Source organism: Fringilla coelebs (assembly GCF_963513975.1).
Source record: "Fringilla coelebs genome assembly, chromosome: 3".
NCBI classification, from domain to species: Eukaryota; Metazoa; Chordata; class Aves; order Passeriformes; family Fringillidae; genus Fringilla; species Fringilla coelebs.
Window position 1 is genome coordinate 107,273,412 of NC_140030.1, and position 24,457 is coordinate 107,297,868.

General features: G+C 41.9%; 1 protein-coding gene across 2 annotated transcripts in view; it reads left to right on the plus strand.

The window, feature by feature from the left end:
* The first annotated feature begins 14,662 nt into the window (after nucleotides 1–14,662).
* Nucleotides 14,663–24,457, plus strand: part of KIF16B (kinesin family member 16B) — a 137,191-nt gene continuing 127,396 nt past the window's right edge. The window contains exon 1 of one of the 2 annotated variants that reach the window (XM_084203166.1): nucleotides 14,663–14,787. In XM_084203166.1, the coding sequence (XP_084059292.1) occupies nucleotides 14,741–14,787 (47 nt within the window). In that variant the 5' untranslated portion in view covers nucleotides 14,663–14,740. Of the gene's footprint in view, nucleotides 14,788–14,969; nucleotides 15,029–24,457 lie in introns of those variants that run through there. The other variant, XM_084203168.1, reaches the window with a different exon arrangement.

Below are 24,457 nucleotides of genomic sequence, written 5' to 3' on the forward strand. Positions count from 1 at the left end.
TAAGTCTGACTCAGGAGGTGCTGGAGCCAGGCAGTGTTCCCTGGGCAGCACGCAGAGGCTGTGAGCCCTTTGTGCTGCTGCACCCACAGTGGCTGCCCAGCTGCCCTGGAAGGGCAGGCACCTCTTTTTGCACATTGTTTTCTAAGTCCTGGATGCATGAAACAGCGGTTTGGAGTCATCCTATCTAACTGAAATGAACATTACTGCTTGAAAAGTGCTTAAAGAACCTAAAATTACTGGCAGTACTGTTTGCTGAGATGTGGTGGGAAGTTTTCCTTCATTGCTCCAAACCATTGTGTACCACTGCCTGTTTGCCTGCTAGTTTTGCACTTTCATAATTTATTATTCCTCTTCCTATGCTCAGCACAGGTCCTGCTTGCTCAGTTCATGGGAAACCATTGCCATTAAACAGGAAAAAGAGCTAAGCATTGCTCATTCAGTTCCCAGTGCTCCAGAGGGGGCCCCCAAAACCTTTTGGAAGTTGGACATGAATGGTCAGAGCAGCAAGCCCCTGTCTGTGAAGAGCATGGCCATGCAAGAAAACAGCCCTGGAACCACCTGGTTGTCCAAACTTTGTTGTGCTCTGAAGATGCTCCCTGTCCCCTAGGGGTCAGAAAAGCTCTCCTTATGAAGGGAATAATGGTATTTTTAGCAGCACGTGGGGAATCAATCACACGTGCAGAGCTGGAAGCGGATCCAGTCATGCTACATGCACTCAGCTGAGGCTGTGCTTTTAGCCAAGGTCTCCAGCATGGCTGTGCTGAAGCTGGAGCAGGACACAGAGTGGCCTTGGAGGATGGCTTTGCTCAGGTGTTTAGATTTGTTAAGCACTGCTGGGTTATCTCACAGGCAAGGCCATCTCCTGGACCCGGAGACAACAGCAGCTCACCACCTGGGAGTTTATCTGGCTGTGTTGCATCCTAACGTGAGGGATCTGGAGCCGTAGAGCAGCTCAAAAAGTGTTTCTTTGGCTCCACGCAGTGGCTCGAATCTGTACAGCTGCCACAGGTCAGACTGCTCTGGTTTTACAGGTGTCAGGGTTAAAGGAAACCAGAGAGAGTTCAAAGCAATGGTTTTCACTCACACTTTTGGTTTGTGAACTCCTCTGCTCCAGCTATTTTCCAGAAGATGCAGAAGTCTGAGCTGGGTTGAAAATTTGTTATATAATTACTTTGCTTTTCTTAGCTATCTCTAATGTGCCCCACAGCTGATCCTCACAGACCACTTTGGAATCTGCTGGCAGCTGAGAGCCTCTGCTGGATACCTGGGTGGACAACAGGTATTCTGCTGGACAACAATCAGAACCAAGGGTGTGCAAGACTCTTGTGTGGCTGCTCTGCTCAGTCAGAGCCACCAGAGTTTTCTCAGAGTCTCTGTGGTGCAATAAGGGTTGAGACTGAGCCAAACAGAAAATGAGAGGAACAGAATGGAACAAAGCCAGAAAGAAAGTGAGCCAGCAAGGATTCAGTTAAGCAGGGGGAGAGGTACCTGGGCAATGCAGGGAAGATGGATATTTGCCAGCCAGGCTTGTTAGATTGGTCCCAAACATACAGGGACTGTGCTGTCCCATGTGGTTTGATGACAGGACAAGGATATATTGGTGAAATACAGGATTTCTCTTGTTGTCTTGGAAGTTGGCTGTCCCAGCAGCCATCTGAACAGCCCCTGCCCACAAAGTCCTCTGCAGCCAGGTGAGTCAACTGCTTCCACTTGCAGCCCAGCAGCAGATGTGAGTGGAAACCCACAGTTTGAGAGAAGGAAGCTCTTTTGAGCACTAAACCAGCCCATTCCTTCAATTTCTACGTAGTCACACAATATGCCCATTGTCTTTAAAGAAATAAGTGATTTCCATTTGACTGTGAGACCAGTGTGATGCTCTGAAGTGAAAGCAGCAGTTCCACCAATAGTTACCCACTTCTCTTTCCCTAAAACCAGGCAATTTCAGAAGGAAAAAGAAATCTGATTTCTTCTCAATCTCCCTTCACACCTGCAGCTCTACCAAAGAAGTCACCAACTCACATTTTGCAAGTGAGTGGTTTCAGCTACTGCAGCAGCAGCTCATTTCAGCTCATGATAAGGAGCATCCAGCTGCCATTCACAGCATGGAGTTTCAGGCAGGATGGGCTTCTCCTTCCCTGTGCCCACACTCAGCAATTTTGAGTACCCCAGAGCTGCTCTGCTTTGCATCATCCCTCCTCTCCCTGGCTCCTCTGTCCTTTCACTGCACATGGGTACTGGGGAACAAATGGCCAACAGCTCAGGGAGGGAGGAATGGGCCCAGGCACCTTCTGGGCTCCTGTTCTCCTTCCTAGTGACTGCCCCTCCTGGTTAGGATGGGAGTGGTTTCCCAGGAGTAGCAGCAGTGATGTTTCATCAGGAAGGGAATTGCTTTCCTGTCTGAGGCTGGGATCTGGAGAGGTACTGAGCTTTCCCCAACATCTCAAGCTGCCTCCAGCCCTGGCCAGTTCAGTGTGAGGTGTCAGAAGGACCTGGGTCATCCTGCAAAATTCAGCTGTCCTTCCCAGTGCTGAGCCAGCATTCTGGATCAGCCCAACTCATGTTATGGAGTTTCACACCTAGGGTGCAGGCATTACCTCTGCACCTTCCTCAGGCACCAACAATTCCATGGCTTTTATAAAACAGCCAAGCAGGATCAGAGCTCATTTTAGATGTGTTTCCCAACAGGGGAGCTGCCAGGCTGCTGCTTGTAGCAACCCTTCCCTCCCCAAACACTCAGATGAAACATTGCAACCTCTAAAACAATAATCTTAGAGATAAACATTTGGGAACTTTCATAGCTCCCAATGGTGTTCCTATTGACAGTCATTCCATTTTCACAGCAGTAGGGTGGGTAGGAACCCACACCTCTAGAATATGAGAAGAAAAGCTCTCAGAATGAAGCTGATTTGTGTTCATGCTGCAGAGTCTACAGTACAGTGAGGCAGATTTAATCCTCATCAGCCAAGTGATGCAGCACAGGAGAGTCCCTCTCATTTCTCTCTGATGCACTATATCAGAAACACAGCTGAAACTCTTGGGTAATTGGCAGTTATTTTCTTCTGAAGATTTCCCCATGTACAGAACAGTCCTGACTGCATGGAATTTTTAGTCTCTTCTTTGAAATTCAGGTGAAACATTTTTCTGGTTTCCTTAGTTCTTCTTTATTCCCTCCTCATCCTCTTGCTATCATCAAGAAAGGGGGAGAGGGAAAGGAAAGCAAGAAGAGCCAGGCAAAAATATGCAAATCTCAGAGGCAACAAAAGTCAGAATAATTGTTATAACTATTAACCCTAGGAGTTAATGCCCCTTCAGCAGCAGTATTTGAGTCATGGGGAACCTTAAAACTTTCTCCTCTTATACTACAGTTGTCAGCTGTTCCTGTAGTCAACTACAGTCATCACCATCTCCTTTATATCCTCTAGATGGTGCCTGTGTATCACATTCTACACAAAATAAATCATGCTGCTGCTAATCAAGCTTGGAAAATGGCTTTGAAGTGCTGTGACAAATCACTAGAATCAAATAGTTGTGGTGGGCACACTGGGTGGCCACCTGGTCCAAGCCTCCCCCAGAGAAAAGGGTTGTCCTCAGCCTCTTTCCAAACATGAAAACTGAAATTCATCATTAAAATCTGATTGTATTATAAAATTATAGAATGGTTTGTGTTGGAAGGGACCCTAAATATCATCTTGTTCCAACCCTCCTACCATGGGCAGGGGCACCTTTCACTAGAACAAGGTGCCCAAAGGCTCATCCAACCTGGCCTTGAACACTTCAGGGATGAGACATCCACATGGTATGGCTCCAAAAAAACCAACACAGAAAAAAAATAGAAGTGATTTTTAGATAAAATAATCACATGAATTATACTTTCCTCACACAGGGAAAAAAAAAAAAGATTTTGTGTTTAAGTGTGATGTTGTAGGAGCACTGATCCACTCATTCATTTTGGCAGGGCCCTTCCCAAAGGTCTGTCTGCAGGATGAATACAGATTGTTAGCATTCCTAAAAGAGCCTCCATGCTTTGTTGCCAGGAAACAACAATGAAAGTGTAGGGCTGCCAGTTTGATGACAGGGATGCAGGGCAGTGGCATTAATCCCATGCTTTGCAGACATGAGATCTCTATCATTTGCAAACATGAATACCAGCACAGCCTGTCATTTTTTTCTGAGTATTGTTTGGCTAATGGATTTATAGAAATGTAGAATACTAGAAGAGCTCAAGCCAACTATAGCATCATTTCAGGTCTCTGAAAGCCCTCCTCTACCCTGTAGAATATGGCTTTATGGTATATTGTGCTCATGCATAAAATATTTGTTTTCTAGGTAAGAAGAGTGCAGCTAAGGTGACTTGCATCTGCCAGGATCAGGGTCCATCAAGTGTTGTCATTAATTATTAAGCCAAGGGATGCTCATATTTTCACTGCAAGAAGCAAAGGAATTAAGATGAGGCTTTTCTAGGTAATCTTGCCTGTGAGCAGAATTAAGACATGCCTTTGATAAGTCCCAAGGGTGGGGATGCAGTGGTCAGGATTTTATGTGAATTTGAGGGCTTTTATTTTTTTTTTTCTTGTGTGCAGAATCTTCTAGTGTTTGCTCAGGGGCAAAGACATAAATTTGATATTTATGCATTCATAAAATAATAGAATTCTTAATGGTTTGTTCCATACAGGGTACTTTATGCTGTCCTGCTGACTTTCAAGGGATTAATCTCTAATAAGGGTAATGGAACCTTGAAAAGTCATGATTCTGCTTCCTTGATTTTTTGTGCTCCTTCAGAATAATTTGTTCAAATATGTATATTAGGAATAGAGTGAATTATAGCAAAGACCTCAGGGAAATCAAGATCTTTTATTATTTTTTTTTAAGCAACAGGTAATTTTCACTTTGACTTATCACTTGGAATTTGGCTGAAATTTCCAAGGCATGGAAAAGCCCCATGAAATATCTCATTACACTGGAGTTCTGCTGGACTTTCATACAGGAGACTTCTTGCAAGTCAGGGGGCTCAGTATCCTGTAAATACAGACCTGCTTTTACCCCTTCTGTTCCTTAATCTTCAAGAAAAACAATCTTTGTGTACACTTGGTCATTCTAGAATGACCCAATATGCACTTTCTTACTGCTTAGTGAAAAGTACAGCTCAGCTGAAACAGCAGTGGGGATAAGAACATGTACACTGGTAGCAGTTCCACATCTCCTTGCCCTTCCCAGCTCCTGTCACCCTGGAAAAGGCTCTGTTTTTCTGACACTTGGGCTGCCATTGATGTGTCTTCAATTGCAATCCTCCTCCTGAAAGCAGCAAACATGTATCTTGTTCTTAGTTATTCAAGCAGCACTTCTTGGGAAATATTTGAATTTGTAATAATGTGCATGACAGAAAGTGCTGCAGAACTCATGAGCACTGCTCTGGGCTTGCATGCACAAGAGGCTGTTTTGGAAATTAGTATGAGATGGCATTTCCTCTTAGCAATCTTAAGGAGCTCTTTCTGTGCTGACAGCAATCATCTCCAAAGGGAAAAAAGTGCACTAACTTCTGGTAAAAGTCTTTTGAGAGGAACAAAAACAATCTTGTGGGAGGTATTATCCAACTTCTGAAGGAAGAGCCCTGGTAAACATGTTGCTTGCTTCACCTTCTGCAGCAGGTTGACCCTGAGCCCACTCAGTTGCTCTATTGTGGCATTCACATTCTCTGAAAAATCCCCTTGCCCAGGATGTTCTCCTGGGAAGCTGAGACATCTCAGAGAAAAAGGAAAACAATTCTTATCTCATTTGCTTCTCCTGTGTTGTGCTCATGTGGAATGTGTTTGGAGATGTTTACCCACAGGAGATTGTTCCATTGGATTCTGCTGTGAGTTGTTTTGGCTCTTTGGCCAGTTGGGGCCAAGCTGTGTCAGGGCTCTGGAGAGAGTCAGGAGTTTTCATTATTATCTTTTTAGCCTTCAGTAAGTATCCTTTCTGTATCCTTTAGTATAATTTAGTATAGTATTCTTTAATATAATATAGTATCATAAAATAATAAATTAGCCTTCAGAGAACACGGAATCAGATTCATCATTCCTTCCTTCTTCAGGCATTTTCCAGCAAATACAATATTCTATCCCTTTCCCACTGGGACAAGGTATAGAATAAGATGGAGAACAACTAGCAGGGTGAGATAAGCAGTTTTATTACAGTAAAAGAAAGAGAGAAGCAGAGATCTGTGTGTGTGTGGGCTAAAGAGAAAAAATAGTCAGTCTCTGCTTCCCATCAGCAGCAATGTTTGGACACTTCCTGGGAAGCAGTGTAACAGATCCTCTGCAAGGCAAACACTGAAAATTCACAAATGCCCCCCTTCCTCCTCTCTCCCTTAGCTTTTATACCTGAGCTGATATCATACAGTATGGAATATCCCTTTGGCTAATTTGGGTGGTGTTCCCTCCCAGGATCTTGCCCACTCCCATCCCCTTTGGTGGGGGAAGGAATGCCAGAGGGACAGGGCTGCTCAGCAGCAGCCAAAACTCTGCTCTGTTATCAATGCCAGCTACCAGGGCAAGGCACAGCACTGTGAGTGTAGTGGATATTTTTGTTCCCAATGAAGGGGAGAGAATGATGCATCTGACTCCATCTTATTAGAGGGTTAATTAATTACTTTACTGTATTATTTTATACTACATTACATTACATTTAAATTGAATTTGTTAAGTACTTTGCACACAACTGCACAGAATTTTGTGACTGTCAGCTGGCAGTCCTGATACACACACACTTGGCCCTGATATGCCAAGGAAACAAAACACCATCACTTTGGGTAAACAATTTTTATATTGTATTTTACTTTGGCACAACACAGGCACAGCAAATGAGAAAAGAATTGTTTTTCCTTTCTCTGACCTTCAGACAATGTGAAACCCAGAAATATTCTTGGGAAGAATTGTGCCTTGCTTTTCTCTGTGAAGAGAAATGTTGCTACATGTGAGGGCTTTGAAATTCCCCTTGGTCAGACCCAATACACCTTTCCAGCTGATGGGACATAAAAATGGGGAGATGCAAGAGGCAGAGGTCATCCCTTGGAGCAGCTCTTCTGCAGGAGGACAAAACAGAACAAAAAGAGAGCTGTCATGGATCTCTGCTTCTCTCCAAGGCGAGTGCACTGCCTTTGTGAAGGTGCCTTTCCTTGGGGGATGAATGCTGACTTATGGTGGCTTGGTGGTGGGTGGGCACCTGGGAAATGTCTGTGATGGAGTTACTAAGGAAACTACCCTTAAAGGAATGTCTTTTGGGACTCTGTTGGTTGACAGGAGGTTTAGGGATACATTCTGGCTGAAAACTGTGATCTGTGTTTAGCCTGCAAGGCATTTTCTGCCCAGGGCTGCTGCCTCTTTGTTTTCAGCATATAAAAACCTACTGATTAATGCTGCTTTTCCATGTGGGATTAGCAACATGTCTTCTGACTAAACACTGCCATGAGGTGTTTCATTTCAGCCTTTGAATGGGAAATGTTCCTTAAAATTGCACCTACTTAAATTTCAGGGCTTCATTGATTTACTAGACTGGATTTCATACGTGAGCAGGTTGGGTTTTGTTTGGAGTCAGAGCTTGTTTCTCTGTGACATGCCATATCAGGCAGGTACATGAGATAAAATGCAAGCTGAACATTCCATTGTTGGCTTTCTGCTTCTTTTGAAGCAGCAGAAGGATTAGATGAGGGATGCTGGGAGCTGTTCTCTGCTTTTCCAAAACAACAGGTACAGTGTTCTGGCTGTGCTCTTTCCCTGAAGCCTGATGCAGTGTGATGCAGGTGTTGGGCTGTAAGGACATGGTTCATCAAACCTCTGTTCTCACTGGCTTCTTGTGTGACTCTGTGCATCTCCTTTCCCTTCCTTCTTCCTGTGTTCTGTTACCTGTCTTCTCTATTCAGCCTGTAGATTTTCAGCACAGAAGGATCTATGTTGCAGAGTAGCTGCCACCATGGGCTGTCTGATTTGACTGAGTGTCACCGTGATATTTTCTGAAAAATCCCTTTGCTGGGATTTCTTCTCCTGGGAAGTTGAGAAGCCTCAGAGAAAAATGTAAATAATAATGATCTGATTGCTTCTCCTTTGTTTGGCTGCTTTATCCAACAGCTGCATGTTTGATTGCTTTCTTGTGAATTGTTTTGACTTAATAACCAATCACAGTTCAGCTGTGTTGAGACTCTGGAAGCACTCACAAGTTCTTATCATTCTTGTTAAGCCTTCTATCTGTATCCTTTCTCTTTCTTTAGTATAGTTTTAGTATAGCATTCTTTAATATAATATATATCATAAAACAATAAATCATCCTTCTGAAAACATGGAGTCAGATTCCTCCTCTTTCACCTTGTCCTGGGGACCTCACAAACACCACAACTGAGTGGATACTCCAGATGTTTTATTAGCAATATTAATTGTTATTGCAAACAATAATATAACTATACTTATTCCAAGGCAAGGAGGGGAAACACAAATTCTCTCTGGTGATACTCATCATGTTAAAGTATGTGTACAACAATATCCCATGTAAATTTTGTAAATATGCCATTATTGTTATAGCAATGATGCTTCTCACAGCCCACATATATGCTATTGGGTTTTTTATGCAGTCAGCTATCAGTGCAGCACTGTATTAGTGCTTTGTGTGTTTATACACACAACTTTTGCCAATAAGAAAGTGATATTTAAATAACTGTCATAGTTGTTATACTTATTAGCAAATATAGGAAACTATATCACTTGAAATATTGAGCACAACTACATTTGTATCTTTAGAATGTTTTGAACTCTAGTGAAGAGCAGCGACTTTTTAGTGTAATCATCACATAGCAGGTGTGATTTTGCAATTTTTTTGATTTTTTTTTCTGGATGAGTAATTCAGCAGTTGAAAGGCAACTGGTGCCTCTCCAACAAAATGATTTCAGCTCTGGTTTGATACCAGATGATTCTCCCTCTTGCTTCAGGCAGGAGGATGAGCAGGATTGCACTGTGCTGCCTCTGACTAGCAATATTTGATCTGTTAGTGAAACATTGCTGAGCAGGAAGGTGGACATTGAGATTAAAAGCTGCTTCAGGTCTTCTTCACTCTTCTTTATTTTCTAGAGGGGTATGATTTAATCTCCATGCCATGATTTTATTTTTAAGGAGGAGCAGTGGTCACTAAAAGATTACTATGTGCATTAGTTTGGGACATGCATTCTTTTCAGTCATGTTAAATACTTCTTCTCTATGGAGTTACTGAAATATAAAACCTATTTTTCTTTTTCAGGTTTGTGTGATCCTAATCTAATTTTATGTCATTGAGGAAATGCAATGAGGTGAGATTGACAAGATGTAGTTTTATTAAAATGCTTCACTTGGCTTGGTTTGAATGTAAATTTGAGGGACCATTGTCTAATGCCTTTTGCAGATGTTATTAAAAAAGAAATCAAAGATTCATAGAATAGTTTAGGTTGGAGAAGCCCTTTAGGATCGAGTCCAACTGTTAACCCAGCACTTCCAAATCTACCAATAAACCTTGTCTCATGTTGCAGGTTTAAAGATTACTAAGTAATAAATGAATATTGTCTCATTAGTGAAGTGTTGCGGTGTTGTGAGGCTCCCCAGGACAAAGTGAGAAATGAGAATTTGACTCTAAGTTCTCAGAAGGTTGATTTATTATTTTATGATATTATATGAAAAGAAAATGATATATTAAAACTATGCTAAAGAAAGAGAAAGGAGACATCAGAAGGCTACACAAGAATGAATAATAAAAACTCGTGGCAGATGCAGAGAGTCTGACACAGCTGGCAGTGATTGGCCAATAATTAAAAACAATTCACATGTTTAGATAAACAATCTGCAAGCTATATTCCAGAGGAGCAAAACATGGAGAGGCTGAGGCTTCTCATCTTCTCAGGTGAAGAAATCCTGGCAAAAGAATTTTTCATAAAATATTACAGTGACAGGAGGGTTACTTCTGAAAGGAGCCAGGACTAGGTAACACCAGTAAACTTGAAAGAAAGTTAATTTCTTGCTAAATTTTCCTCCAAACTCTATGTAAAATATACATCAGTCCCCAAATTTGTTGTTTTTTTTTTTTTTTTGGGTGGGCTCTTCAATGATTTTTGCCTGAACATCCCTTTTCAGCTCATGAACAGTGTATTTTGCATCACTGAATGAAGAGCATCTGTGACCCAAACCCAGTTTCCAAGGGCCAGGTATGGGAAGGTGTTTCATTGGCTGGAGCAAACTGATGGCAATTTTGGAGAGCACACAAACTCTACCCACTCAGCTGCCTTTCAAAGGAGGCAAAATCCTGAGACTCCTTATTCAGGCAAAGCTGGCCTTTGAAGCCAGTGATGAAGCTTATTTTATCTTTTGGACAACAAAAGTGGAGTGAGTTCAGTAGAGCTCCAGGGAACAGGTAGGAAGAGCAAGGATGGATACAAGCAGTGAGGTTTTTATGATGTTCCCTCAGTGTGCTGAATCCTCCCTTGCCCACCCCATGCAGAAAAAGAGCCTGTATTCATCAGCCAGTCATTCTCTTTTATCCCATGCTTGCCATGGGCTCCCACCTGCCCTCCCCAGAAATCTCTTACCTCACCTTCTGCTGCCTCTTATCTCAGTGTGTCTTTTGCCCTCTGAAATTCACAGTTCCTGGGCTGGCATGCTGGTGCTAGGCTTGGCTTACTAGCCTGAACACAAAGGTAGTTATGCTCATTTTCATGAGCAAGTGTCAGGAAAATGGCTTTCCAGACTGCCTAACTCTTCCATTTCAGCCAAGAGGAGTCTGTAGATTTTTGAAGATGTGTGGACTGCCTTTCAAGTACCTCCTCAAATAGTTTCCTTATGGCTATTACCACATTGAGCAGCTCAGTCTTCCACCATCCTTCTTCCCAGGGATTACAGATAAAGCCTTATCTTATCAAGACAGCTGATCCATACTCCAGTCTGTTTTTCTGCTGAACCTAATATTAGCATTAAATGCAGCAAGATTTCATATAGTAGTGTATTAGGACATAAATGTGCTCTGTACTGACTCAGAATAGCCTCTTTATTTCTCTCCAAATTTGCTTTATCCAAATCCTCTGAGTGTTTTCTCAGGGAACTTTATTCCAAGAATGCTATTTGTCTGTTTTTCCCTGTGGATATTGATCAAATTGCACTGAAGTCAGTACAATATTTCTCAGTGCTTTTCAGTGTTTTACCTTTGGCTTTGTATGAATTTGTATTTTCCCAAGTTTCTTCTTATTTTATTCTAAGCTTGCCTATGTCACTTGCCTTCATTTCCATTGGGGAAAAAAAAAAAAAAGGGGGAATAAGAAATGAAAAGAGGGAAAAAATACCAGAGAACAAACTGGGTGTAAAATACATGCAGAGATACTTTTTGTGCCCATGAACTTCCAGTTTCCAGCCTCAAATATTCATTATTGGGTGCACTTAACCCACAGTGCATAAAAGTCACTAATTCCTACCCTCAACCTCTCTGGCAAAGCAAAAAGAAATTTCTGCCATGAGAAGGGAAAGAAATAACATTGGAAATACAGAAGAAAGGTTGATTATTATTCTTTTCTCATATGCCATCAACCAAACTTTCTTTGGCCTCCAGGAAAGTTTCTGTTCATGCCACTCCTGGCCTTGCTCTGCAGCCTGATGTCTTCCAAGCTCCATGAAGACTGAAGAACATTTTCCTGAAATCTACATACCCTGACAGCAAACATAGCTGGGTTTAACATGCCTGGCAGGTGCCCTTCACAGCCTTTATCTCTTGCTGGGGATGTCACCACGAGCATTATCTGGCTTGCTTCTCCAGATGGAGAATGAAGAAATGGCTCTCAGTGCTAAATTCTCTGGTCCTCCGGCACTGTGACTTGTTGGGGCATACAAGATGGCAATGAAGGTACTCAGCATCATGTCTGGCTGGAAAATCTGTTAGAGATTTCTCTGGAAGAGACTTTGCAGCCTCAAACTTCCTCTGTCTTTAACACCAATAAAAGTGATACAAAGGGTGCTTGAGTGAGGAGTAAGGGGGAATTAAAAAGCCAGGAGGAAATGGCTGTATGTACACAAGGCATTTCCTTGGCCTCATGGATTAAACTGCTCTGGCATACCCAAGAGCTTGTCCCTGACACAGCCTCAAAAAACAGAGCTGTTCTTGATCCCTGGTAGTGACATGTTAATGTGCTGTGTAAATCCCAGGGTGCTGCCAGGAGAACATCTCTGAACATGGTCCTGCAGTAATTCACTAAACATTATTAGATCTTTCTGCAGCTTGCTTATCAGGCTTTGTCATGTTTTCTTTTGGGCACAATAGATTGCCTTGGTGTTAATGAATGATGCACCAAAAAAGAGCAAAAGAGAGAGCTCAGAGACTGACACTGTCCATGAATTGTAAATAATAAGAACTTGATAATAAAAAAAATCAGAACATCTCCCTATTATGTTTAATAATGAAACAACATACTGCTATGTTCTTGGGTGATTGGATGTTCTTGGATGAGAAAATTAATGAGCTGAACAATAGACAATCTTGTTTCTCTTTCCAACTGTGCAGAAATTAAATGTCAAATACAGCCACTTATTCTTCATTTCCACTTCTCTGTAGCATACTTTCCCTTATCAGGCTCCTTAAGTGAAAGTGAAGCAGGAGAGGGGACAAAAAAGAACCTCACTTCTAAGAAGCCAGAAACACATTTTAAAGGCTAGAGTGTGCTCTGTGAAACTCAAAGAGTGCTCTTTGTAATGAGAAAAGTTTCTATGTAGGGCAAACTTCTGTTGTGCAAGGCCATCTCCCATGAATATTTTGAAATAAAAATGTAGTGGCTGTGTTTTCACAGCTGGAGTTCAAGTTGTGTGTCAAAGGAGTAAGTTGTTTCCTCCAGAATATCTATCTAAATGTGAGCAGTACATTTGCTTCCCTGTTATGTACCTTATTTGCTTATTTCCACATGAAGTATGTTTAAAATGCTTTGAAACTGAACAGAAGAAGAAAGCACAGCAGAAGGAAAATTACTTCATAGAAGAGTGAACAAAGCAATTCTCAGGAGCTCAAAGCAGCAGAGGCAGGCTGGTGACTTTGCAGTTCAGTTCTAACTAAGCCTTGGCTGAAGCTGTTCTGGTTCAGTTCTGGATCAAGCCTAACACAGCTTAGAAATGATGATTGTACACTCAGAGCTTTGAGTCTTTGCTAGGTCGATTCCCCTGATCCAACTCCAAGGTTCTGTACAAACTCTCCTTTCCTGTGGCCCAGCAGATCAAAGAAAACTTTTAGTGTGAACATTGGTGTTTCTCAATCCTGCTACATCTGTCCCTGGGCAGCTTCTGGGTCCTTCCACAGCAGGGCAAGGAGTTGTGTCTGCTTCCTGGCCCCAGCATTAAACCTGCCTGGCTGTGAAACCTTTGTACCTCCCTTGTAGCTCCAAGGACAGTCAGTGCCAGCAAGGACACCTTCCAACACAGCTGGCCATCCCCCTTACCTCTGGCCAGGAATTTGGAGCATCCCTGCACAAGTAATATCTGCACTGGGAACAGTCTCCTATAGCAGCCTCTCATGGGGCAGTATCCAAAATGTTTGTGATGGGCTCTGCAGGAAGGGAGGGACCTGGAAAGCCAGGCAGCATTCCCTGATGCTGGCTGAGCTGTGAATGGTCTCCCTGCCCAGCCCAGGTGGCAAGCTCACATCCTGGATTGCATTATTGCCATTAGAACTGGGAGTGCCAAGAGGAGGGCTGGGTGCAGGTGACAAAGAGGAGAGGGATCTGCTGCCATTTAGTTCAAGCCAGCATCCCCAGCGTGGCAAGCAGAGCACTGGCACAGTGCCTGGCACAGCAGTGGGCACCAAGGCCCTCCCTGCCTTGTCTCCTGCAATTCTTGCTGCTGCTCTCCCTGAGCTACTCCCAAGGATGCTGCTGGCAGTGCCAGCTCCAGGTGACCCTCCTGGGTTGCCCCAAAGCCCCCACTCCTACCCACATCCTCCGGCACCACCCTTCCAATCCTAATAATTCTATGATATATGCAGAAATATATAGATATAAATGACAGATAGATACAGAGATAAATAGAAATATATCTCTGTAATATATATATATATAATATATTTATTATATATACCTCTATCTTCCCCATCTATAGATAGAGGTATATATAATATATATATATGCTCTCTATATTAAATATATATAACTCTATTAAAAATTCTCTCTAATGGGGAGTTATATATTTACATATATAAATTTTTAAAATACATGTATATATATTAATATATACATATACAGAGGGCTGTATATGTACATGTTTAGTTAAATGTTGGGACTCGATGATCTCAGATGTCTTTTCCAAACGAATTGAACCTGCAATTCTGTGATATACGTGCATAGATACGACTACATACATATACATATATATATATATATATGTATGTGTGTGTATATATGTATGTGTATGTATGTATAGAAGCATACACTCCTCCAATAAATAAATATAGCGCGCTGGGTGGAGAAAATTCCCATCCGCCCCCCCCCCCCCCAGTACCTATTTCTAGCCCTCCTCTCAAAGCTCCTCCTCTTCCTCCTCCTCCTTCCCCGCCCCAGCGCGGCCGGGCACACCAGCGGCGGGGGGCGTTTTGTCCCTGCGCGGCCGCCGTACGGCCCGCCGGGGCAGGCTGGCGGTCGCCATAGCGACCCGGCCTAGGCTGGGGGTGGCCTCGCTCGGTGGCGGCGGGCGGGGCGGTGCCGAGGGACAGCTCGGGCCGGCCGGGATGAGCCATGGCCTCCGTGAAGGTGGCCGTGCGAGTGCGGCCAATGAACCGCAGGTGAGTGTGAGGCCGCCGCGGAGCCGGTGTCGCTGACGGGGGGCGAACACCGTGTCGCGGCTCCGTGTCCCGGCGGTGACAGCCACACCGGGGGCGGAGCTCTGCCGGGCATTCGGGGGCTCCCGGAGCTCGGCTGAGCTACTCTGCCCTGCAGGAGCGGCTGCCGGGGGCTCCTCTCCTCCCGGGGAGCTTGGGAAGTGGCTCCCGGTGAAGCGGAGAGCAGCGGGTCCTTGCCTGGAAAGTTGCTTTGGTCCTTCTGTAGTGACGGGAAAGTTACTCTGGTGAAGATAGAAAACTCTGAGAGGAGGGGCTTGCCCAGGATGTGTATATAGTCAGGCTTCCAAAATGTGACAGAAACCTACTTTATCTGGAAACAGCAGCCTTTTCTGCCTGCTTGAGAGAGGGAGATTGTTGTCTAGTTAATTTGGAGCCATCGTGGTTAAAAGTTATCAGCTTATGCTCAAAAGATGTATATCTATATTAATCTATATATCTATGTCTATCTATATCGATCTAAATATCGCTATCTATATATATGAGTGTATGTGTCTCTCTATATATATATATAAACCAGGCAGTTTGCTGCATTTACTGTATGGACAGGAGTTCATCACCCACTTCCTGAGATGTGTCTGGGAAATAAACACAGTTTTCATTCATGAAATATGTGCATAATATGCACGACAGAGTTAATGGTCTAATTTAGGAACCATATGTGGAAAACTGTCTGATTCTACTGCCAGTGCTCCTTCTCTTCCCATGTTCTGAATTTGTGTAGTGAGTTCAAAAGAAAAGTGGTTTAAAGCCCAGGCAGCCCATCAGGCTCCTGCTGTTCCTCTCACTTGATCTGATTCAGGTGTTTAAAATACACAATCTGTCACATTCTAGAAGCTGCTCAATATCTTGTTGTTTTCAGTGAGGGGAAGACAAATCTTAGGAGAATAGAGCTGATGAAGGTAGGAAGGGGAAAATATTGCAGGCTGATTTTGAATAATTTAGGTGGTTGGAGGTCTGGGTTGCTGAATAATCTTGTCACATCCTTTTGCTTCCCCCCGCCCTCTCCCTTGGGTCTAATCATGTGGTTCTTAAACATTTAAAAAGTTATTCTATATATACACTCCACTTCAAGAATCTCTGACAGCAGTTAGCATAGGTCCTCAGGGTATTGATAAGACTTGTCATGTGCAATGTTTTGGTAGCATGGAGATGTTCTGCAGGAGGAGTGTACCTGTGATCTGCTAAGAGACAAAAGAGACACAGGGATGAGAAGCACATGGCAGAAGAGAGGGATGGTAATTGTGATAGGCAGTGGAAAGACAGACCTGTGAGTGGCAGTTTGCAAGTGTTGTGGTAAAGGAATTTCAGACAAAGACTCTGCACATGGTGACTCTGTTCCATGTGGGAGGATAACTTGGATGGGACTGGATCTGAGCATACCAAGGAAATGATGAAAAGGGTTTGTGACACAATGGAAAAGGGCAAACCTAAGAGCAGGGCAGACAGAGGCTGAGTGTGGTGCAAGGGGCAAGCTGAGAAAATGGTTTTTGTCACAGCTGTTTGGCAGCAGGCAGGCTTGCTCTGAAAACTGGTGTCTGACCGTGCAAACTGTGAAGAAACTACCAGTTCAAGTTGCTAAAACCTTGGAGTTTATGGGATGCTGTTAGGTGTTTGTGAAACATTCTAAGGAAGCTGGATTTAGTGCCCCTGGGTGTTGCTTTTAAATGTTGATTTATTTTAGAGGCACAGTTGGCGTTTGGTGTGAGACCCAGCACAGGAGTCACTGGTGTTCCTCTCTATCAGTCACTGCTGGACTCACAATGTGTTTTGTAAAACCCTAACCCTGGGAGCATCCAAAGCTTTTCTTCTTGCAGTAGGAGAGGCATGCTGAACTGTAAGCCAGGAACAGTAAATCATATTTTTCTTAGTGGTTTCTCAGAATTGTTGGAGTTGGAAGTGGCCCCTGGAGATCAGCTAGTGCAGCCCCACTGCCAAAGCAGGCTCACCTTGGCAAGCGTTCCCTGGCATGTGTCTTCTCTCAGCTGTGCTCCCTTTGCCTCTTTGGATCCCTGGAGAATTTTACAGAGGAAAGGCCTTTCCACCTATCCAAAGGATCTTTACAACCAGGTGTTCCTTCTCCAGCACTAAATTTCAAAATCCTTACCATGACACTGTATGGAGTTTATTTAGTTAAATTTGCTTTGGTTTGTTTGAAGTTTAATAATATAGTGCAGCTTATTTCATGAGTCATTTTTAATTAGAGAAGACACAGTTAATGAATGGTTATAGGAAGACTCCTGCATTTTGGAGAAGTTGCACTGTGTGGTGTCACAGCACTGCTAATTGTGTACTAAGTCATGAACAAGGATTTTGGAATGAAATGGGATGGAGAGAGGGTTGTTTAAGGATTATTTACGGTTCTATTGCTTAGCTAACAAACCTTTTTGCTTCCTTCTTCTGTGATTTACTTTTAGTCTTCATTTTCTCTGACTTGACCTGTCCTTAACCATTGGAGTCCTTAACCATTCTTCTTGGAGTAACATCCCAAATTGTGTTACACAGATGTTACACTGAAATATTTTGATTCTGTCTCTGCATAATGTAATGAAAGTGTGTCTAATGGCTTTACAGTTACTGCTTTGAAACCAGCTGTAGCATAAGCTTAGGAAGTTCAGTTACTTGGTGAGTCTCCATCTGTCTTTTGGCTTCCCTCATTCAACACTGAATTGCCATGACAGCCCTTAAGTCTGTGCTTAAAGCTGTAAGTTTCTGTAAAGGCAGCAAAAAAAATTCAGCTGACTGAAGCCTTGGTTTTTGTTATTGGGTAGAAGAGGGATGAGCTTGGGTGTTTGGTATATTCTGCTTTGGCAAGGTAGTGGATTTGGACACCGTGATTTCTAAGGTTCATTTTCCAACACAGTCACTAGAAACATTCATAAGATGGGATTGTTGAGAAGTGTAATTAGATGTGAGGCACAATTTGCTCACATACTGAACAGATGACTTTGGGTGACTGGTTACTAGTCACTCTCTTCTGCAAAGTGTGATATCTGGGATTCTGATAAGCCTCACCTAATTCTGCCTCTCTATTTTTTATTATGCATAGCATCTGCACAGTTCACATAAATGCACTCCTTTATTTTCATCTGTTCAGTGTCTTGGAAAAAGAGTTGTATTTTCTTGCTTCCATTTTGTGTCATGTTTCTTCTTTATGTAAACTAGAATTCACTTAGTGTTCAGGAAGCCACTTTTATGCTTTTATCAGTGTCTTGGTTTGAAGAATTTAAAGAACATGCTGGAATGAGTTATCTCCTTTATGATTCCAGTAATCCCTTTCCACCAATAAGAAATGAATACTAATAGAGGAAAGTTTAAAAAACCCACAGTTTGTTTACAAACAGGTTGCCAATAGGTAGGAAAAAAAATAAACAACTGCTAGATATCAAACTGCTAGAGCTCACCACCCCACTGGAAAATGAAAAACGCCAATCATTTGTTTTTAAAATTTTAAAAGTTTAATAGTAATGAAATGGTTATAAAAATAGTAATACAATTAGAGTAATAATAATTTGTACAATTTGGATTAGGACAATATGAGACAATAAAGAGTTACAGACAGTCCAGGTGCCTCTTTCTGGGCAGCATAGGCCAGAAAAAGGACCACAGAGGATTAACCCTTAAAAGCAACAGCCTGTTGCATATTCATACACCTCATCCATGATGCATCAATTCCATTCAAACACAGGATTCTGTCTGGTCAGTGTCAGCTTCTTCCTCATAAGCCTAACAGCATCTTCAGGGCTGAATGAGGCAGGAAGAAGTTCATTTGTTCTGATAATGGAGCAATAAATTCTCTGAAAGATTTAGGTGTCCTGTCGCTGCTGTCTCAGTGCGACTCCTTTCTGTAGGAAAAAAGTATCTTATGTAGCATAGTTTCTATTTTAACATTATGTAGGTGGTTACAGGATACATTATCATTATGAATCACCCCAAGGCAGTCAGTTAAATAAAACCATCTTAAATATGCCAAATAAGAAAAACTGTTTTGATACTTAGTAAAGGATATGTCAACTTGATTCTTCTGAATACTGCCACTAAATTCTTGTGGTTCTCAATTTCTTCCACCTGATAGCTCTGTTCTGTTTGGCTTTTAATTCATGAAGCAATAGAGGGATGAAAGCTTTTTCAGATTTTTTTAACCCTTTTCATCTGTTTCTTGTATTTGCATAAACTAATTATTGTGTTTAACTGGCCAAACAAACTAAATGAGGGTCATGTGCTGTCCTTACCTGCAGAGATGCTGCTGATATCAGAAGATGGGTCTGCACTGCAATAAGTTTTTCTCTGTGTTTACCCAGTGCTGTCATCATTTTAAAAAGTTCATTTAAATGAGTTGCCTGGGCTTTTTCACAGCTCTCTTCTTACTGCCAATATAATGAAATAGGAATTCTAATTTGATTTCATGTTTAAATGATCAGGTTTTTTTCCCCTGCATGTGCACACTCCTTGGATTTGCTCTCCAAACAGAAGTGACCAATGGCAGAAGTACCTGTCAGACACTCTAGTGCTCTATGTGGTTATGCAGCCATTCACAATTATGGTGTGAAAATGAAAAGTTTTTCTATTTGGTAGTGGGGAGACAGAGAAAATATGTTCTATTGCATAGAGACAGCTTTTGAGTGACTCTGGGATTTGTTTGGGTTAAGGTCTGATACTTTAATCCACAAACACAGTCTGTGTGATTATTCATGGAAGGCTGGCCCTCTTGGATAACTTCTGGGTTACACCTGTAAGTGTAAGCAACTCCTCTGCTTGCAGAGCTGGAGGCAGAGTACCTTGGGAAATCTACAACCAATATCCTATCTTTAAAACTAACTGCTTGCACAATCCAGGCTGTAGTATCAATAGCAGAGTTTTCCATGGTTCAAGTTAATAGAGCAATGCAGAGGACAGAGATATAAAAAAAGCTGTTTTGTTTCACAAGGAACTTGTGACTGAAGTGTTTTTGTAGCAGGAGAAAGAAATAAACAGGTAAACAGTGAAGAGCCAGCTGAATTCTTTATTTCCATTCTAAATGTTTACAAGTAGTTTAGGTAGGAACTTACTGGGAGTATGAAATTTATAATTAAATATCATCTGTGCTTTTTAGAATTGAGAAGAGAAGCAAAAAACATGCATGGAAAATGTGTTATAAGATTGTCAATGCAGGGAAGAGGGAATGAATAAGTGTCTCATAAATGACAAGTTTTTAAGTACGAGTTACTGTATATTTTTCATTTTCAAGTTACTGTGTACATTTTTAATTTTCATAAGCTTATAAAGAGAGAGTGTTTTGACAAAATGTGTATGACATTAATGTATCACGGGTGAAATAAGGCATGATGGAGTGATTAGAAGGAAGGACACTCGTAGCTAAATACCGTATCTGTCTCTGAAGTAGATAGGGAAATTTTTACTGCATCTGTTTCCAAACACTCACTACTGGTTGTTGCTTTTTATAGGTGTCCAGAGTGATCTCAGATAACATAACTCAGAGCTTAAATGTGGCCAAGTGTTGCAATACTGTCACTTTCTGAACTACTGTACCAATGAGGATAAGCCATTTATCAGCAAGCTGAGTTTGCTATTTCCTACAGTAACTGTTTGAACTGCCATTTTCATAATGGTGCTTGATTCATAATCGTGCAGAATTCCTCTACTGTAGAAAGAAGTTGGAAGGTCCTTAAGCATAGGGTGAGGCTCTGCTGTGCCTGGGGTGAATGTATATATGTCTTGCCTCTGCCTTTTTATGTGGTTGAGTTTGAATCTCGTAAAAATTTACTTTGCTGAGTTGGTAAGATGAAATAACTGTTCCGAGTGTGGCTTTTTTCCCTTGCCACATTTTGTGTTCAGAACCTTGACCATATTTCATAACCTCTGGCAGATTTTTCCCTTTTTTCAGAGTTGAAACATTTTTCTCCCTGAAAGGAAGCTGTGCATATGTGTACATGTAAGCCCCTTCATCAGTGTGCTGCTGCTGTTGTTGGCACTGGATCAGTGCATAATGGTGTAGACTGATCCAAACTCTTGGATCATGTAAACTTGATACTAAGAGTGCTTGAAGTCTGAGAGAAAAAGTGTTCTTAGTTTTGTAAGATACATCAAGAAATGTTTTTACTTCCTGTCTTTCACCTTTTCAAAAGGAATGAACTGTAGGGAGAGTTCTATTCTACAGTATGGTCATGAATCCTCTCAGGATAGGCCCTCTACTACAGGGAGGAGCAGAGGAGTGACCATCAGGCTGACAATGTCCATGTCATCTCTCCTTAATAATCCCTACCTAGTACTTGGTCAGCTGTGGGTTACAAAATGGGGAATCTGATCTGTGTCTTACCCTGTAGGTGAAATGACATGATTTTTGTGTGGCCACGTGTTCAAGATGTAAAACTTGAGAGTAAAGAGAGGTGAGTAGGACATGCAGATGTACCTGTTCTGCTGGGACTGTTGCTCCCTGGTTTTGGTGGCACTTGATGTCAGACGTGGTGAGAATGTGTTGTTTGAGAACAGATATCAGCAATAAATTATGACATAAACTTTTGTGATTAGGTGAAAATGCTCTCAAGGATTATAAATGTCTCAGAGATGGTAGCTGGGCTGTTGTTGCTGTCTGTAGTTCTGGAATGAAGACGCAATTGAGTGTTTGTTAGGAATCATGGATGCTGTATATTGTGAGGGTCCTTTGAGTGGTATATAGGCAGATCATTTATTTGAGAAAGGGGTGTAGTAAGCTGGGTTACAAGGCTGTAGACAGACAATTAAAAATGAGGAAAGGCTGGAGAACCTGCTCTTGAAGCAACTGAAGTAGAAGCAACAATTTGCTCACAGCAGAGCATTGACTTAAAGGACTAGAAAATTAAAAAACCAAAAAACAGAGCCTAGTGGCCTTACAGAAAAGTGTTGGTTGTTATATATAAGAATAAGAACTGTCAGAAATCTTACATCAATACATTTTAAGGCTTTTTTTTCTTGTGTAAGAGTAGTAAGTAGTGGTATCTAACTAGTTCAGGTCTGTTTATATAGGAATGGAAAAAGCAGTTGGGAGGTGAGGAAAAAAGCACCCAAGTTATCTTACTCAGGAGTTTAAGGAGAACATTGCAGGTGTAAAGCAGAACAGATGCTCTTCTGAAGAGCATAAGTGAAGATGGTCTAACCATGTGTTTGGTAAGGGGTAATAAAACACAGTACTGAGCTGAGGAGCTGGTCTGAGGAGAGTGTCCTTTCCTAAAATAAGAAGTTAAGTCAAATAGAGAAGCCATCAGCAATGATAAGAGCTGACTGGGAATTTGGATGCCAGGATAGGATAGAGAAACTTGTTGGACTCTCCTTAGGCTTTTCCACAGTAGCAAATGCCAGCAGTGCTCAAGGGAGCTGAAACTTAGGGGTTAGAGAAACTTAGGGAGCTGAAACTTAGAGGCTTAGCACTAGAGAATGCCAGCACTCTCTGGTGTTTGTATCTCTACAGTTTCTCACCTATGCTGAAGTGCATGGTCTTTAAATGTTAGTGACTTGTTTTCCTTTCTATGCTCTTTCTCTCAGTGGTTAATTTTTGAAGGTTTTCTGCTTGGGAGCAATTTGAACTTAGGAGTGTGTTGCACTCTCAGTCTAATCCTTGTTTGCAAATACAGTTCAGAGCCAAGCACTGAAGCTGTGGTTGGTGCTTCCCCTAGCAAGCCCCTGTGTTAACACCTCCTGAAATCCTGTTTCTGGAACCTCATTATCTGAATTAAATTGGAAAAGATCAACAAAAATGATGGGAGTCTTGATTCAAAGAATATGAAGCTGTATGTATACTCTATGTGTTATACCTACCCGAATAGGTTAGGAGATGCAAATCTGAATGTATTTTCAAGGCTTAAATGCTGAAAAGAGAAATTAAATACTTAGTTATGGCTCCTTCTAAATATCTCTGGAGTAATGGAATGAAGCTAATAATGGATCAGCTTAGACAGTATCTAAGGAATTACTGCTGGTGGGATAGTGTGCAGGTTGTGTAAGAATCTCCTGAGGCTCAGGCAGTTGGATAGAGCTAATACCTTTTAAGAAAGTCTTTAGGGGAAATCTTGCTTCAATGGGAAGGTAAGACTAGACCTGGTTGACTTAAGTAGCTCCTGGGCTTGCCTTTCTATCTCACACCTCCTCTTCAGTGGTTTTTGCACAGCTTTATGCACAGAAGTGAGAATAAATGGGGTTTGCAGGCTTTGAAATTGGATCTTGCTCTTTTCATGTAGCAAAGAAGATGGATCAGGAGGGAGAGTCCCCAAGTGCAGAGCTTTGTCCTTGTGTTGGTGAGCAGCAAAACTGGAGCGGGCTCATGTAGCTGCATTTCTCTTCTCACAGAGAAAAGCAAGGCACAAGTTCCCAAGAATATTTCTGGGTTTCACATTCTCTAAACCTCAGAGAAAGAAAAAACAATTCTTATCTCATTTACTGCTTCTGTGTTGTTCATAAGTGGAATGCTTCGTGGAACATTGTTTACCTGAAGGGAATTGGTGATTGGATTCTGGTGTGAGTGTTTTGATTCACTGACCGATTGAATCCAGGTGTGTGTGTCGGGACTGTCAACTGACAGTCACAAGATGCTGTGCAGGGGAGTGCTTGTGCAAATTCAGTTTAGCTGTAATGTAATATAGAATAATATAGTATAATAAAGTAATTAATTAGCCTTCTGATAAGATGGAGTCCTCCTTATCATTTCTCCAGGACGTTGGGCAAAAATCTCTCTGATAGACTTGTCCTGCAGAAGAAGCTCCAATGAGTTTCAGCCAAGTACTGGACTCCCAGTAACTGAAGAGTTAATAGCTGGGAGTGACAGTTAATTTTCCATAAACCATCAGAAGTCAGGAAGCCCACTGAGAGCCTCTGCTTACATGTACTGATTTTTCTGTCCTCTTTAGTGCTTTAATGCAAATACTTCAAAAGTTTTTCAAGCTGTGGATTTGTCACAATCATTACTTTGTTTAGTCTGTCTCTCTCCGTAGCGTTGAAGAACAAAGACCTTCCAATGCCAGCGGGGCTGGAGCACAGTGGTAGCATGGACACATGTGGGGCAGCGTATTTAGACTGGCCTCATGTACAGTTTGCAATCCCCAAAACTTTCTGGTCTTAAGCATTTTGAACTTAAAAGTCTGGTTTTAGAATAGTGTTTTCCAAGTCCTTTATTTTAGTATTATCAAACATATTGCCAGGTTATGTATGCATATCACTGAAATGATGAACAAGAAAATATTTTTAACTCCTGCTTCTTGTTGAGAATTCCCTGAGACCAGAAGAAAAAAAGGTGAATAAGTCTCTCTGAATTGTAGCTTTCCTGAGGAATTGAAGTAAGAGAAAAGGGAGTTTGTTTATTTTTCAGGCTTTGTTTATTTGAAATTAAGACTAGTTATGAAATAAATGGGATTAGCACTCAGCTATTCTAACCTAACTGAGCCCTTGGACTTGAAAGACTCTTAGAAGTCTGAGTGTCTGAAAGGCAGGTATTATTGGTGAGAACAGCTGATTGAAGAGCAAAGTACTCTGTTTTGCAGAGGCTATGAGTACAAAGCCAGGGTTATTTACTGAGAGAGGGTTTTTCAGAGTTATTTAACAAAGGGAGTGCATAGATGGTACACAGCATCTTAATTGCTGATGGGCTGAA